This window comes from Diabrotica virgifera, chromosome 7, assembly GCF_917563875.1.
Source record: "Diabrotica virgifera virgifera chromosome 7, PGI_DIABVI_V3a".
NCBI classification, from domain to species: domain Eukaryota; kingdom Metazoa; phylum Arthropoda; class Insecta; order Coleoptera; family Chrysomelidae; genus Diabrotica; species Diabrotica virgifera.
Genome location: NC_065449.1, coordinates 110,762,935 through 110,778,088, shown reverse-complemented (window position 1 = coordinate 110,778,088; position 15,154 = coordinate 110,762,935). Strand labels below are relative to the sequence as shown.

At 37.6% G+C, this 15,154-nt stretch overlaps 1 protein-coding gene across 8 annotated transcripts in view; it reads left to right on the top strand.

The window, feature by feature from the left end:
- LOC126888329 (collagen alpha-1(III) chain-like) overlaps positions 1-14,625 on the top strand; it is a 68,234-nt gene extending 53,609 nt beyond the window's left edge. Inside the window, exons 4-7 of one of the 8 annotated variants that reach the window (XM_050656481.1) lie at positions 9,643-9,919; positions 10,250-11,956; positions 11,999-12,019; positions 12,062-14,625. In XM_050656481.1, the coding sequence (XP_050512438.1) occupies positions 9,643-9,919; positions 10,250-11,956; positions 11,999-12,019; positions 12,062-14,562 (4,506 nt within the window). In that variant the 3' untranslated portion in view covers positions 14,563-14,625. Of the gene's footprint in view, positions 1-9,642; positions 9,920-10,249 lie in introns of all 8 variants that reach the window. The other 7 variants (XM_050656480.1, XM_050656478.1, XM_050656474.1 and 4 more) reach the window with 7 other exon arrangements.
- The last annotated feature ends 529 nt before the right edge of the window (positions 14,626-15,154 follow it).

Sequence of the window (15,154 nt, the reverse complement as noted above, 5' to 3'; positions counted from 1 at the left end):
GCTTGTGTGGTATTGCCAATTCAGCCAATATATAGTATAGTTTGTTCCTTTTGACTGAGTCGTATGCCTGTTTGAAGTCTACAAACACGTTGTGAACATCAATATCGTGTTCCCATGATTTGCTCAAGATCTGTTTGACTGTAAATATTTGATCCAGTGTCGATCTTCCCCATCAAAAGTCCGTCTGATACTCTCCAATAATATTTTCTGCTTTAACTAGTCTACCTTTTTAAAATAACTTTTTCATCCTTTTTAAATTAAAATTGGAAGAAAACCCTTTGTAAAAGGTATAAAATTTAAGAGCTACATCACAAAACGTTTTCGATTTTAATAAAAGTCATCATCATTGTTAAAACAGGTTGGATGCCAGCTGAGCCACCAAAGAAATACTAGGGTAAAAACCCTTTAAATATTATATAGTTGCATTAAAGGTGCATACTGAATTAAAACTCCATAGGATGGATATAGATGAAACAGAATAATGTCATTAGCCAAGGTAGGCTTTCCAACACGTGGGATGTAAATTGAGTTGGTTACATTACAACAATTTAATGGCAACTATTGTATTAAATTAAGCTAACTAAGTAAAAGGTTTTTACCCTAGTATTTCTTTGGTGGCCCAGCTGGCATCCAACCTGTTTTAACACTGATGATGATTTTTAATAAAATCGAAAACGTTCTGTGATGTAGCCCTTAAAGGGATTTTTAATAAAAATTTTATACCTTTTACAAAGTATTTTTTTCAATTTTTTTGATTGATGGTATACCTACAGCCAACTACAGGAAAATTTTTTTCTTTTCCTTGTGGATTGTCTTTTTAAATTAGTGTTGAGGAATCCATCAATATCTCATAAACTTATAAATATATTTGCACTTACAACATTTTACATTAGTTTACCCTCTACATCAAGATTTGCATTTTTATGTTCTCATATTTTTCTTGATATCAGGCTTATAGAGCTCTTTGTCTGTCCGTGTTACTACTGGTTACAACAATGATGATTACACACTTTCTTTATTCCAACCTATTTCATTAGCATCATTTGTGTTAGGTCACAAATAATTATATCATAAGAAAATTTCAACTACCTACAACCTATACTTCGCTTCTATCAAAACTTAATATTTTAGAAAAATTCATATTTATTTTTCCTGTCCCTGGGGCATTTTAGCATAGATTGACATATTATTATTTTTAAAAATAATAAACTTAAAGATAAAACCCATAACTAAATTAAAATTCATGGTGACGTTTCAATTATTACTTTAATCATCGTCAGAATAATAAGTTTCTTGAGCGGATGCTTTAAAATAATTTTAAAGGAACAAACAATAATTAATGAAAACGTAAAAATGACATTGACAATCATTGGGTTAAGTCAATAATTTCAAACACGCCATGTCTTGTTGCGTGTTTAAGGGTGGCTTCAAAAGAAATATGGATAATGCCTCCTTGATGCTGAGTTCCGTTGGAGAACTTGCATGACCAATTATTGAGAAGTCCTTACGACTAATAGGGTGGTCAGAATCAGTCATATGTTGGAATACCGCTGAATTTGGAATTGTTCTTGATCGTCTTCCTAAGTGAGGAGTGACACCTAAGTGTTCGCAACATCTGACATTAAAGTGACGTCGAGTCTTCCCGACGTACGTAGCTGCACAGCTACTACATTTGAATTGGTATATAATGTTAGATGCGAGATCACTAGGAATCATGTCTTTCACATGGAAAAGAGATCCTATTCTTTCCAAAGTCGTGAAAGCAAATCTTAATTCTATAGAGGGAAATGCTTTTTTAATTGTTCTACGGATGTTGCGTCGGATTTGTAAGCTGTGGTAACCAGTATATGGAAGTTTGATATAGATCTTTTCTTTGATTTCTTCTACTTTGCTGTTTGGTTGGAATTTGTTATTGAAAAAACGTCTGATGTATCTTTCTAAGAAGTTCAACGAAAAACCATTTTTACTTAAGATCACCTTTATGTTTTCTAACTCTTCATGTAGGAATTGCCAGGTTGAACAGATAGTGAAAGCGCGGTAAACAAGTATATTGATTAAACTTGTTTTGTATTTGTTGGGAATGAAGCTATCTGCGTTTATATACAGGCCGGTGAAGGTTGGTTTTCTATATATTGAAGTGGAAAAACCTGAAGGTGATCTGAAGATGTTAATTCCTAAGAAGGGCAGATTTCCATTGACTTCAATTTCACTAGTAAATTTCATATTGTGGTGTTTCTGGTTGAGATAATCTAAAAAATGTTGAATGTGATCGGTATGTTTGAAGATGAGAAAAATATCATCCATGTATCGTCTATAAAGAAGTGGCTTAAAATCAATTGGACAGTCAGCTAACCATGTTTTCTCATGGTGACATAGAGAAGTATTCGCGAAAACTGGTCCTAAAGGAGAGCCCATTGCAACGCCATCTATTTGTCTATACACTTTTCCGTCAAAACTGAATAGACATTCTTTGGCAGCTAATGTCAGTAGGTCTTTAAATTTTGACTGCTTCATTCCTAAAAAGTTTGAATTGGAACTTGGAAAAAGTGGTTTCATCTAAGGGAACGTTTGTAAACAGACTTTCAACGTCGAAACTGACCATAATTCCATCTTTGTGTCTGTCTTGGTTGGTAATTTCCTTCGCAAATGAAAATGTATCTTTTACTGTGAATTCGTTTTCAGTCAGTATTTGAAGGTGTGGGACAAGATATTTAGCTAACAGGTAGTTTGGAGTATTGATGGAGCTGAGAATCGGTCTTAGAGGGCCACCAGTTTTGTGCACTTTTGGGACTCCGTATAAACGTCCAAGTTGTGAACCAGTGGGAGCAGTTTCTTTGAATATCTTGGAAGAACAATTTTTAAGTTTTTTCCGGAAATTGTCTTCAAATGATAACATTAATTTAAATAGGTTATTAAATGGTATGTTAATAAATTTTGTGTTATCCGATAGAATGTTGTTTAATTTTTCTACGTAATTTAAGCGATCTAAAATGACTATTCCGTTGCCTTTATCTGGCCGGATAATGATAATGTTTTTATTTTTTTGTAAATTACGTAAGGCATTAAATTCTTCTTTAGTGAGGTTTGACTGTGGGGGCTTAAAATAGTTTAAAGAATTCAGTGCTATATCTTTAAGGCGGGCTGTTATGCCATCTAGCGTTATTCCACAGTTAGGTTGTAAACAGGTATTTGGGTGTTGATTGGACAAGAAATCGACCGACACCATCGACGTTCCAAACATTTCCAAAAAAAAGACCAAGAACAAAACGTCATATTTAAAATTTCAATATCTTTTCTTGATTATCTTGGGATTTCATCCTGTTGGAAGAGTTCCATAAAGAAACGGCTCACAAAAACATCTTTAATACACAGTAAAAAACTAAGAAAATTATTAGGATCATTCACTGGACAGTCATCTTTATCCGCTGAAGAAGTAAAATTTTTAACTTTTCCACATATTATGTACTTAATGAAACTGAGAAACGTGTTTTATCCAAAGGCTTAAATTATGCTTTAGCTCCCCAAAGAATGAACAAAATGAACTTCGCAGTACCGATGGGGTATACAGCACGCCACATCCACAATTATGCCAATCAACACCCAAATACATGTTTACAACCTAACTGTAGAATAACGCTAGATGGCATAACAGCCCACCTTAAAGATATAGCACTGAATTCTTTAAACTATTTTAAGCCCCCTCAGTCAAACCTCACTAAAGAAGAATTTAATGTCTTACGTAATTTACAAAAAAATAAAAACATTATCATTATCCGGCCAGATAAAAGCAACGGAATAGTCGTTTTAGATCGCTTAAATTACGTAGAAAAATTAAACAACATTCTATCGGATAACACAAAATTTATTAACATACCATTTAATAACCTATTTAAATTAATGTTATCATTTGAAGACAATTTCCGGAAAAAACTTAAAAATTGTTCTTCCAATATATTCAAAGAAACTGCTCCCACTGGTTCACAACTTGGACGTTTATACGAAGCCCCAAAAGTGCACAAAACTGGTGGCCCTCTAAGACCGATTCTCAGCTCCATCAATACTCCAAACTATCTGTTAGCTAAATATCTTGTCCCACACCTTCAAATACTGACTGAAAACGAATTACCAGTAAAAGATACATTTTCATTTACGAAGGAAATTACCAACCAAGACTGACACAAAGATGGAATTATGGTCAGTTTCGACGTTGAAAGTCTGTTTACAAACGTTCCCTTAGATGAAACCATCAATATAATAATAAATTCACTTTTTCCAAGTTCCAATTCAAACTTTTTAGGAATGAAGTATGCACCAAAATTTAAAGATCTACTGACATTAGCTGCCAAAGAATGTCTATTCAGTTTTGACGGAAAAGTGTATAGACAAATAGATGGCGTTGCAATGGGCTCTCCTTTAGGACCAGTTTTCGCGAATACTTCTCTATGTCACCATGAGAAAACATGGTTAGCTGACTGTCCAATTGATTTTAAGCCACTTCTTTATAGACGATACATGGATGATATTTTTCTCATCTTCAAACATACCGATCACATTCAACATTTTTTAGATTATCTCAACCAGAAACACCACAATATGAAATTTACTAGTGAAATTGAAGTCAATGGAAATCTGCCCTTCTTAGGAATTAACATCTTCAGATCACCTTCAGGTTTTTCCACTTCAATATATAGAAAACCAACCTTCACCGGCCTGTATATAAACGCAGATAGCTTCATTCCCAACAAATACAAAACAAGTTTAATCAATATACTTGTTTACCGCGCTTTCACTATCTGTTCAACCTGGCAATTCCTACATGAAGAGTTAGAAAACATAAAGGTGATCTTAAGTAAAAATGGTTTTTCGTTGAACTTCTTAGAAAGATACATCAGACGTTTTTTCAATAACAAATTCCAACCAAACAGCAAAGTAGAAGAAATCAAAGAAAAGATCTATATCAAACTTCCATATACTGGTTACCACAGCTTACAAATCCGACGCAACATCCGTAGAACAATTAAAAAAGCATTTCCCTCTATAGAATTAAGATTTGCTTTCACGACTTTGGAAAGAATAGGATCTCTTTTCCATGTGAAAGACATGATTCCTAGTGATCTCGCATCTAACATTATATACCAATTCAAATGTAGTAGCTGTGCAGCTACGTACGTCGGGAAGACTCGACGTCACTTTAATGTCAGATGTTGCGAACACTTAGGTGTCACTCCTCACTTAGGAAGACGATCAAGAACAATTCCAAATTCAGCGGTATTCCAACATATGACTGATTCTGACCACCCTATTAGTCGTAAGGACTTCTCAATAATTGGTCATGCAAGTTCTCCAACGGAACTCAGCATCAAGGAGGCATTATCCATATTTCTTTTGAAGCCACCCTTAAACACGCAACAAGACATGGCGTGTTTGAAATTATTGACTTAACCCAATGATTGTCAATGTCATTTTTACGTTTTCATTAATTATTGTTTGTTCCTTTAAAATTATTTTAAAGCATCCGCTCAAGAAACTTATTATTCTGACGATGATTAAAGTAATAATTGAAACGTCACCATGAATTTTAATTTAGTTATGGGTTTTATCTTTAAGTTTATTATTTTTAAAAATAATAATATGTCAATCTATGCTAAAATGCCCCAGGGACAGGAAAAATAAATATGAATTTTTCTAAAATATTAAGTTTTGATAGAAGCGAAGTATAGGTTGTAGGTAGTTGAAATTTTCTTATGATATAATTATTTGTGACCTAACACAAATGATGCTAATGAAATAGGTTGGAATAAAGAAAGTGTGTAATCATCATTGTTGTAACCAGTAGTAACACGGACAGACAAAGAGCTCTATAAGCCTGATATCAAGAAAAATATGAGAACATAAAAATGCAAATCTTGATGTAGAGGGTAAACTAATGTAAAATGTTGTAAGTGCAAATATATTTATAAGTTTATGAGATATTGATGGATTCCTCAACACTAATTTAAAAAGACAATCCACAAGGAAAAGAAAAAATTTTTCCTGTAGTTGGCTGTAGGTATACCATCAATCAAAAAAATTGAAAAAAATACTTTGTAAAAGGTATAAAATTTTTATTAAAAATCCCTTTAAGGGCTACATCACAGAACGTTTTCGATTTTATTAAAAATCATCATCAGTGTTAAAACAGGTTGGATGCCAGCTGGGCCACCAAAGAAATACTAGGGTAAAAACCTTTTACTTAGTTAGCTTAATTTAATACAATAGTTGCCATTAAATTGTTGTAATGTAACCAACTCAATTTACATCCCACGTGTTGGAAAGCCTACCTTGGCTAATGACATTATTCTGTTTCATCTATATCCATCCTATGGAGTTTTAATTCAGTATGCACCTTTAATGCAACTATATAATATTTAAAGGGTTTTTACCCTAGTATTTCTTTGGTGGCTCAGCTGGCATCCAACCTGTTTTAACAATGATGATGACTTTTATTAAAATCGAAAACGTTTTGTGATGCAGCTCTTAAATTTTATACCTTTTACAAAGGGTTTTCTTCCAATTTTAATTTAAAAAGGATGAAAAAGTTATTTTAAAAAGGTAGACTAGTTAAAGCAGAAAATATTATTGGAGAGTATCAGACGGACTTTTGATGGGGAAGATCGACACTGGATCAAATATTTACAGTCAAACAGATCTTGAGCAAATCATGGGAACACGATATTGATGTTCACAACGTGTTTGTAGACTTCAAACAGGCATACGACTCAGTCAAAAGGAACAAACTATACTATATATTGGCTGAATTGGCAATACCACACAAGCTAATAAGACTCATTAAAGCCACAATGGATAAAACTCAGGCATGTGTACGAATACAAAACCACCGGACAGACTTTTTTAAAATTTCACAGGGACTAAAACAGGGAGATGGGCTGGCCCCAACATTGTTTAACCTGGCACTGGAGTATGCGGTTAGGCAAATGCAAACTGGACGAGAAAACCTACTGACCAACCGAACATGTTCAACTGGCCGCTTATGCCGATGCTATTAATACTATGAGTAGAACATCAACAGGAGCACAGGAAACATACGCAGATTTAAAAACACAAACAAAAATCCTAGGTCTGTAAATTAACATAGGCGTAACCAGTAGTGGTTTTGGGGGTTATAACCCCCCCCTTTTGGATTTACAACACAATTATTATTCCATACCCCCAGAGACCTTCAAGTAGATGTAACCCCCCCCCCCTTAGGATCATCCTGGTTACACTTCTGGAAATTAACACAGAAAAAAACAAACATAATGACTCAGACGAGAAGAAATATAGTCCCACAAAACATTATACATTAAGATGACATTGAAACGGTTGGAAAGTTTACATACCTAGGAGTAGAAATATATGCCGACGGATCAGAAGATGGAGAAATACGGAAGAGAATAACGCAGGCAAACAGAGCTTATTTTGCCCTCTCCTATATATTTCGGTCTAAAAGTGTCCACCGATATACAAAGATGAGAATCTATAAAACTTTAATTCGACCAATAACATGATATGGCAATGAAGCCTGGGTCCTGAAAGAAACATCCAAAAACAAACTCGTCACATTCGGAAGGAAGGTACTGATTAGAATACTAGGACCTGTGAGGGAAAACGGAATCTTCAGAAGTCGATACAACAACGAACTTTATCAATTTTATAAGAAAGCAGCCCTGTGAGACTTCATTAGAATACAAAGATATGGGTCGGACATGTGATAAGAATGAGAGAGGATGGGCTACCAAAAAGAGCATTGAATGCTAGAATGCAGGGAAAGAGACCGGTTGAAAAGCCAAGAAAGCGCTGGGAAGACACAGTAAACAACGACGCACAAGCCCTTTTAGGAGTCCGTGTATGGAGAAGAGCAGCCACAGACAAGCAAGAGTGGAGGCAAAAAATAAGGCAGACCAAGGCTCAATTTGGGCTGTAGTGCCGTAGAAGAAGAAGAAGAAAACAAGATTAAAAGTTAGGACAAGGAAAAATTATATATGAGTTTCTAAGATATTACCTAAAGTGAGAAAAGAGAGAGAGAGGTGTTGAGTAAAATTGATATTTTGAAAAACAAATTTAATTAAAAAATAAAAACAAAATTAATGAATGATGAATAAAATAAATGATTTTGTGGAGTAGATTATTATTTAAAACTTTAAAAAGGGGGTAAACCCTGTAGTTGGCTGTATACCTTCAATATAACAACGTGGAATGAAGTAAACACTTCTGTTGAATGTAGGCATATATGAATTTAATAAAAAATTCTTAAAATTTTTCCACGAAAGAGTGGAAGTACAAAACGTTTTTGGTCAGACTGACCATCATCAGTATACCCGTCCAGTGTACAAGTAATTGTAACTAGCCTCTTCAATAGGTATAAAAACCTCTAAAATACATTATTGTTACATTCTATATTAAAAAGTGGTCGACAATAAGTCGATGTCTTACGATTTAAAGATCACATGTGAATGTATTTCATCCTTGCTCGAAAATGCACAAGGTAAGTACTTGTGTTCAGGTGAGAGGTTACGAACCAACGAACCAACAGTTGGTTCGTAACCTCTCACCTGAACACAAGTACTTACCTTGTGCATTTTTCGAGCAAGGATGAAATACATTCACATGTGATCTTTAAATCTTAAGACATCGACTTAATCTACATTAAGTCGACCACTTTTTAATATAGAATGTAACAATAATGTATTTTAGAGGTTTTTATACCTATTGAAGTGGCTAGTTACCATTACTTGTACACTCGACGTTTACACTGATGATGGTCAGTCTGACCGAAAACGTTTTGTACTTCCACTCCTTCGTGGATAAATTTTAAGAATTGTTTAATAAATTCATATGTGCCTACATCCAACAGAAGTGATTACTGCTTTACTTCATTCCACGTTGAGATTACAAATTGAAGATCCAAACATATTAGATGATGAGAGTACTAGGTGGACAGAATAGGATATATTAGTGTAAATGAATAAATTGAACTAGTGGAGAGTATTCCTGGATCAAGGAGTTGATATTGGTGATATGGGTTTTCGAAAAAAGATGGAAAATATAATACGTTGTGGAATAAAAATAGATGTAACTATTAGAGGTGTAAAATTATCAATAGAAACCTATAAATTTACATCATATTGATAGTTTCCCACCTTTAGACGAATCTGAGTCAAACTGTCACAGGAGAATTTTATAAAATTCTCCTGTCACAGTGGCAGTAGCCAAACTCCCCCGATACGTCTAAAGGTGGAAAATTATCAATATACATGTAATGTAAATTTATAGGTTTCTATTAATAATTTCTGACCTCTACTAGTTTGATCTTTTATTATTTCATAACGTATTATGTTTTCCGTCTTTTGCGTTATTTTGCCGGTTATTAGCGCAATCACTGTATAGTGTATAGCTTAGAAGGGACGTTTTTAATACCCAGATCCCTGCTATTCTTTTATGCTCGTACTTATTGCTTATTTTACCCCTTTCATCGTCGGGGATTCTATATTTTCGGTGTCTTCCTCAATGTGATGCAGGTTCATATGCTCTTCATTTTCTTACGTCCATGATGATATATTCCAATAAATGTTTTAATAATTTCATTATTAACAAATGTTGTAGATATGGAGATTAGCTGGTGACCGGATAACTGAATTTTGCAGAGGGTTTCCCACATATCTCATTAAAAACAATGCAGACCTAACTGAAAACCAGGAAATTATTCTTAACGATTTACCGAACTATATAATTAAAAACCGAAGAAAAAGAACTACAAGTCATTATTTTCAAGGACGAGTGAGAGGTCAGACGCAGTCTCAGTATTTAAATTTTGGAAAATCAGATGAACCTGGAAAAGCTGAAGCTGAATCTACTTATGAAGGATCCAAAGCAGTTGTTAGTAAGTATCTAAGTATCTTATAAATTACTTTCATTTATTATACTTTACTACCTTGTATATCAATTTTTATAGACAATTAGGTACATTGCGACTAAACAAACTCTCGAAAAAGAAGTGAACACGGAGTTGAATCTTGAATCCGCCAATGAACAAACAGAATAGCTTATATTGAGAAAGGAGAAGAAAAAAAAGAAGAAGAAGAAAATTTAATTGTTAAAAAACGTGATACTTTTTCTAGTGCCACCTGCGGGAAATTTAAAATATTTTTTTTGCGTTCACCGATATAATATTAAAAAGCAGATGTTTGCTAAATATACTTTTTATTTTTAGGTGGAAGCAATGGAATGGGCCAGGCTCAAAGCCAAAGCCTTCCTTTCGGTTGTGACGAATGTTATGGCAGAGATCAAGATCAAACAATAGAACTACAAAGATTACCGGGAGGAAGAATTCCAGAGGCAATTATTCAAAGACCCGGTGGTACTGATACGATAGGAAAACCAGGATGGACTGGAGGCAGTGGACACGGTGAGCCTGAATTAACTGGGCGTCCTGGACAAGCTACCGGTCCAGGACAAGTAGGAGGATGGACAGGTCAAACCGGTAGGCCAGGTCAAGTAGGAGGATCGGGTTCAACAGGAGGTGGTCAATATGGAGGAGGGCCTAGCCAACCAAATATGCCATCACGAGGTACAGGAAGAGATGGATGGCCAGGCCAATCTGAAGGTGGAGGTCAAACAGGAGGCTGGCCTGAACAAAGTGGTGGATGGCCTGGTCAAACTAGTGGAATTAGACAACCAAGTGGAATGCGACAACCAGTTGAAACGGGACAACCAGGTATAATAGGTCAACCAGGTGGATACGGCCAGCCAAGTGGAACAAACCAACCAGGTGGAATCGGGCAACCTGGAGGATATGGACAACCAGGTGGAACAGGACAACCAATTGAAACGGGACAACCAGGTGTAATAGGTCAACCAGGAGGATATGGACAACCAAATGGGGCAAGACAACCAGGTGGAATCGGACAACCAGGAGGATACGGGCAACCAGCTGGAACAGGACAACCAGTTGGAACGGGCCAACCGGGTATAATAGGTCAACCAGGAGGATATGGACCACCAAGTGGAACGGGATACCCAGGTGGAACATTGCAACCAGGAGGGTATAGACAACCTGGCAGCCCTGGACAATCAGGTGAAATAGCACCACCACGTAAAATAGAACAACCAGGTGGAATTCAGCAACCAGGAGGAATAGGGCAATCGGGCGGTTACCCAGGAAGACCTGGCGAAATACCACAAACAAATGAATGGCCTGGACAAGCTGGAGGTATTCCACAGCCAGGAAGGTGGCCTAGTCAAACAACTGGTCAGACCGGGACCAACGGACAAAGAGGTCCTGGTCCAGTTGGTGGAGTAGATCAAAATGGAATACCGATAGAGAGCTGGCCGGCCAATGTAGGTGAAAAACCAGGTAGCGTCGGGGATTGGCCAGGTCAACAATGGCCAAGTCACGTAGGCGGATCTGCACCAGGTGGTACACAGCCATCTGTTCCATTAGGTACTACTGGGCAAGATCAAGGACCTAGACAAACAGGTGGATGGCCCGGATCAACCGGTCCACAGCCACCTTCTCAAGTAGGTACTACTGGGCAAGGACAAGGACCTAGACAAACAAGTGGCTGGCCCGGATCAACGGATTCACGTAATCCTCCACTTATTCGTCCAGATCAGTCTGGTGGTTCCGGACCTACTATAGGACAAATATCTAAATATCCATATGGTACTGGAGTATTTGGAGGTAAATTAAGTGGAGATTATCAAGGGCAGCAAGGTAACTACGGTAGATTTTCAGGTCAATTTTCTGGCCAATACGAAGCTTATGGACCTCAAGGTCCACCGCGACCAGGTGAGTTAGGATACGGACAACCAGGTCAATTAAGATATCCAGAAATTTCAAGTACACCACCAACAGGTAGACCTGGACAAGCAGGAACCGGTACTAGACCTGATCAAGCAAGTGGTCCAGGACAAACAGGTGGCTGGCCAGGACAAACAGGTGGTTGGCCAGGACAAACAGGTGGTTGGCCAGGACAAACAGGTGGTTGGCCAGGACAAACAGGTGGTTGGCCAGGACCAATAGGAAGTCCAGGACAAATAGGAAGCCCAGGACAAACGGGTGGTTGGCAAGGACAGGTAGGAAGTCCAGGGCAAAGTGGTGGTTGGCCTGGTCAGGGACTAGGTCCAGGAGTTACAGGAGGTACAAACGGACCAATTAGTAGTTGGCCAAGTCCAGTTGGAAGTCCCGGACAAGGTGGAAATTGGCCTAGCCCAGGCATCCCGGGAAATGTTGATGGGAGACCAAACACTGGCTGGCCCGGAAATTTATTAACCCCAGGACAAGTACCCGGACCTGTACAATCCGGAGGATGGCCTGGTCAAAATGGTGGTAGTTTGCCTGGGCCAGGGCAGATAGGAACTACAGGACAAACAGGAGGATGGGCTCAAACTCCACCTTCGGGCACTGCTGGAGGTGGAATTCAAACAGGTAATTTGCCCGACCAAGGAGGAAATGTAGGTCCTGGTGGGGGTAGCCCAACTGGCGGTTTGCCTAGTCCAGTAGGTGTCCCAGGACAAAATATTGGTTGGCCCGGTCAAACTGGAACTCAAGTATCTGGTTATCCTGGTCAAAATGGACAAAGTGGTGCTTGGCCTGGACAAGAAGGTGGAACAAATCACCCTGGCTGGTCAGGTCAACCAAGTGGAACAGGTCAATTAGGTGGTTGGCCTGGACAAGTAGGAACTCAAGGGGGTGGTCAAGGTGGCAGCACTGGAGCACCAGGTCTAACGCCTGGGCAAACAGTAGGGGCCGGTCAAGATGGTGGATGGCCTGGTCACGTAGGAGCTCCAGGACAAACTGGTGGTGGAGCCGGTCAAGTTGGCGGATGGCCTGGTCACCTAGGAGCACCAGGACAAACTGGCGGTTGGCCTGGTCAGGTAGGAACACCAGGTCAAACAGGAGGCTGGCCTAGTCAAAGTGGTCCTGGTTCTTTTGTAACAGTACCTGGTCAGACGGGGGGAGGAACTGGAAATGTACCTGGACTAATCGGTGGACCCGGCCAAGCAGTTGGTGGTCAAATTTCCGCCGTAGAATCAGATGATTCAGATTCACAAGTGCAAACTTCCGTTCAACACACAGAAAACGGAACAACGGCTGAAGCTCAAGCACAAGGAGTCTTTGGCGGAGGTACTGCACAGTCTCAAGTTTCTGGAACCTATTCTGGATCTGGTTCGTTTAGCGCTTCTGCGGGGTCGGATGATGGTAAAAGAGGTGCCCAAACTCAGGTATCTGGTGCAAAAGAGGGAGCTCAAAGCTCTGCCCAGGGAAGAGGCGGTGTAGGTCAATCACAGTCACAAGTTGTTTTCTCGCATGAAACTGGCCAAACCAGTTCAAGTGCACAAAGTGGTGGTATTACCCACGGTACACAATCGCAAGTACAAGCATCAGAAAAAGGAGGCCTAGCTGACGCACAATCGAATGGCCCTGGAAGTACGTCGTCTCAAGCTCAAATTGGATTTTTACCGTATGACGAAAATGACGCTGATAACGGCACAGAATCATTTATGGGAGGAGGTACTGCTGGAGCACAAAGTGGCACTCATTCCGGAATGTCCCAATCTCAAGTTCAAGGAAGATTTAAGTATGGAGTAAAATATACAGGAGCTGCACAAGCTGCTTCCGGAGGAACTGGATTTGGTAAAAATTTTACTAAAACTGGCCCGTTTAATCCAACAGAAATTGATTTTAAGGTTGCAAGAGAGAAACTGTCACAGAAACAAGTTCAACGTGCAACAACAGTATCAAAAACTAATTCAAAAAGTGTGCCCATTCCTGATGAACCCAGTCCATCCACAACGGTGAAAGCACCCATAAATGCAAAAAAATTAAATTCAAATTCAAACCAATCAAATAAAAAAGATTATGATGACGAGTATTACGACGACTATGAAGATGAAACTGAAAAACCAAAAACCAGAAGCATTATAACACAATCTGATCACAATCAAAGACAACACATTATTTTGGATCCATTGGAAGATCTAGATCTAACTGTACATCAAAGTAAAGGTGAACTACTTAATGAGGCTACCGTTATTCAACCAGGTGAAACCGTTCCTGGTATTCCAGGTTATAAAATACCCCTTGGATTTAGAGGAACAGTAAAATCAATAGCAAATGGCCCAAATACGTACGCTATTGGTAAAAATTCCCATGCTCAAAGCGTTACTCTTTCTCCTGGCAGCGGAAAAATTATTTACAAAAAACCATTTTATGCAGTTACGTCAAATACTCATTCAACAAATGGTCAATATGGTTATGGATCTGGATATACGTATCAACCTGCTTATTCACCTGTCAAGTACCAATTAAAAAGTGGCAAAACATTACCAAATTTTGTTTCTATGACTAAATCCGAGACAGGATCAAGAAATCTATATACTGGAAAGAAAACACCAAGCGTGTATTATACCCAATCGTCTACATGTGGTATTTTTACCAATCAATGTATATTTAATGCGGGTCGAAAATTATGTTTTCCTAAAGCTAAAACAAACCCCGATGGCACCATAATGGGGTGCTGAATGTATTTATATATAGATTAAGTTATTATAATAAAAAACTGTAAATATATTATTGTAAATCTTTAGCCTAGTTTTAATATTAAATAAATTTTACTCTGTTTTTAGAGACTCTTTACATAAACTTGGAAAAAATCAATTTTCATTTGGTAACTTCAAAGAGCTGTACTTTTTTACGTGCACATTTGTACTAAGGTAAATTAGGTTGAATCGATGTATTTTGGTACCAGAATATGTGATTTAATTTATGACCTACCTAAAACATTTTAGTGTCAAATGTTTTAGCAAATTTATTGGCATAGCCAACTAGGTAGAATCTTGTGTTTTTATTCATAATATTTTACGCATTAACAATCTTAACTACGTAGGTGTTTGGATATCTCATGCAATATTAATAAATTAAGGATCAGTCTAGATTAATATCTACTATTTTTTGAAAAATATTTTTGATTGAATATTTGCACAGCCACCTAATAAAATTTCACGTAATTGTTTTTGCAATTAATGTTTGGATTAAAGAATCACGAATGAATCAAAAATTAAAGCACTTAGGTATAGGGAATGCTTAAGATATAAAAGAGTACCATACTTCATT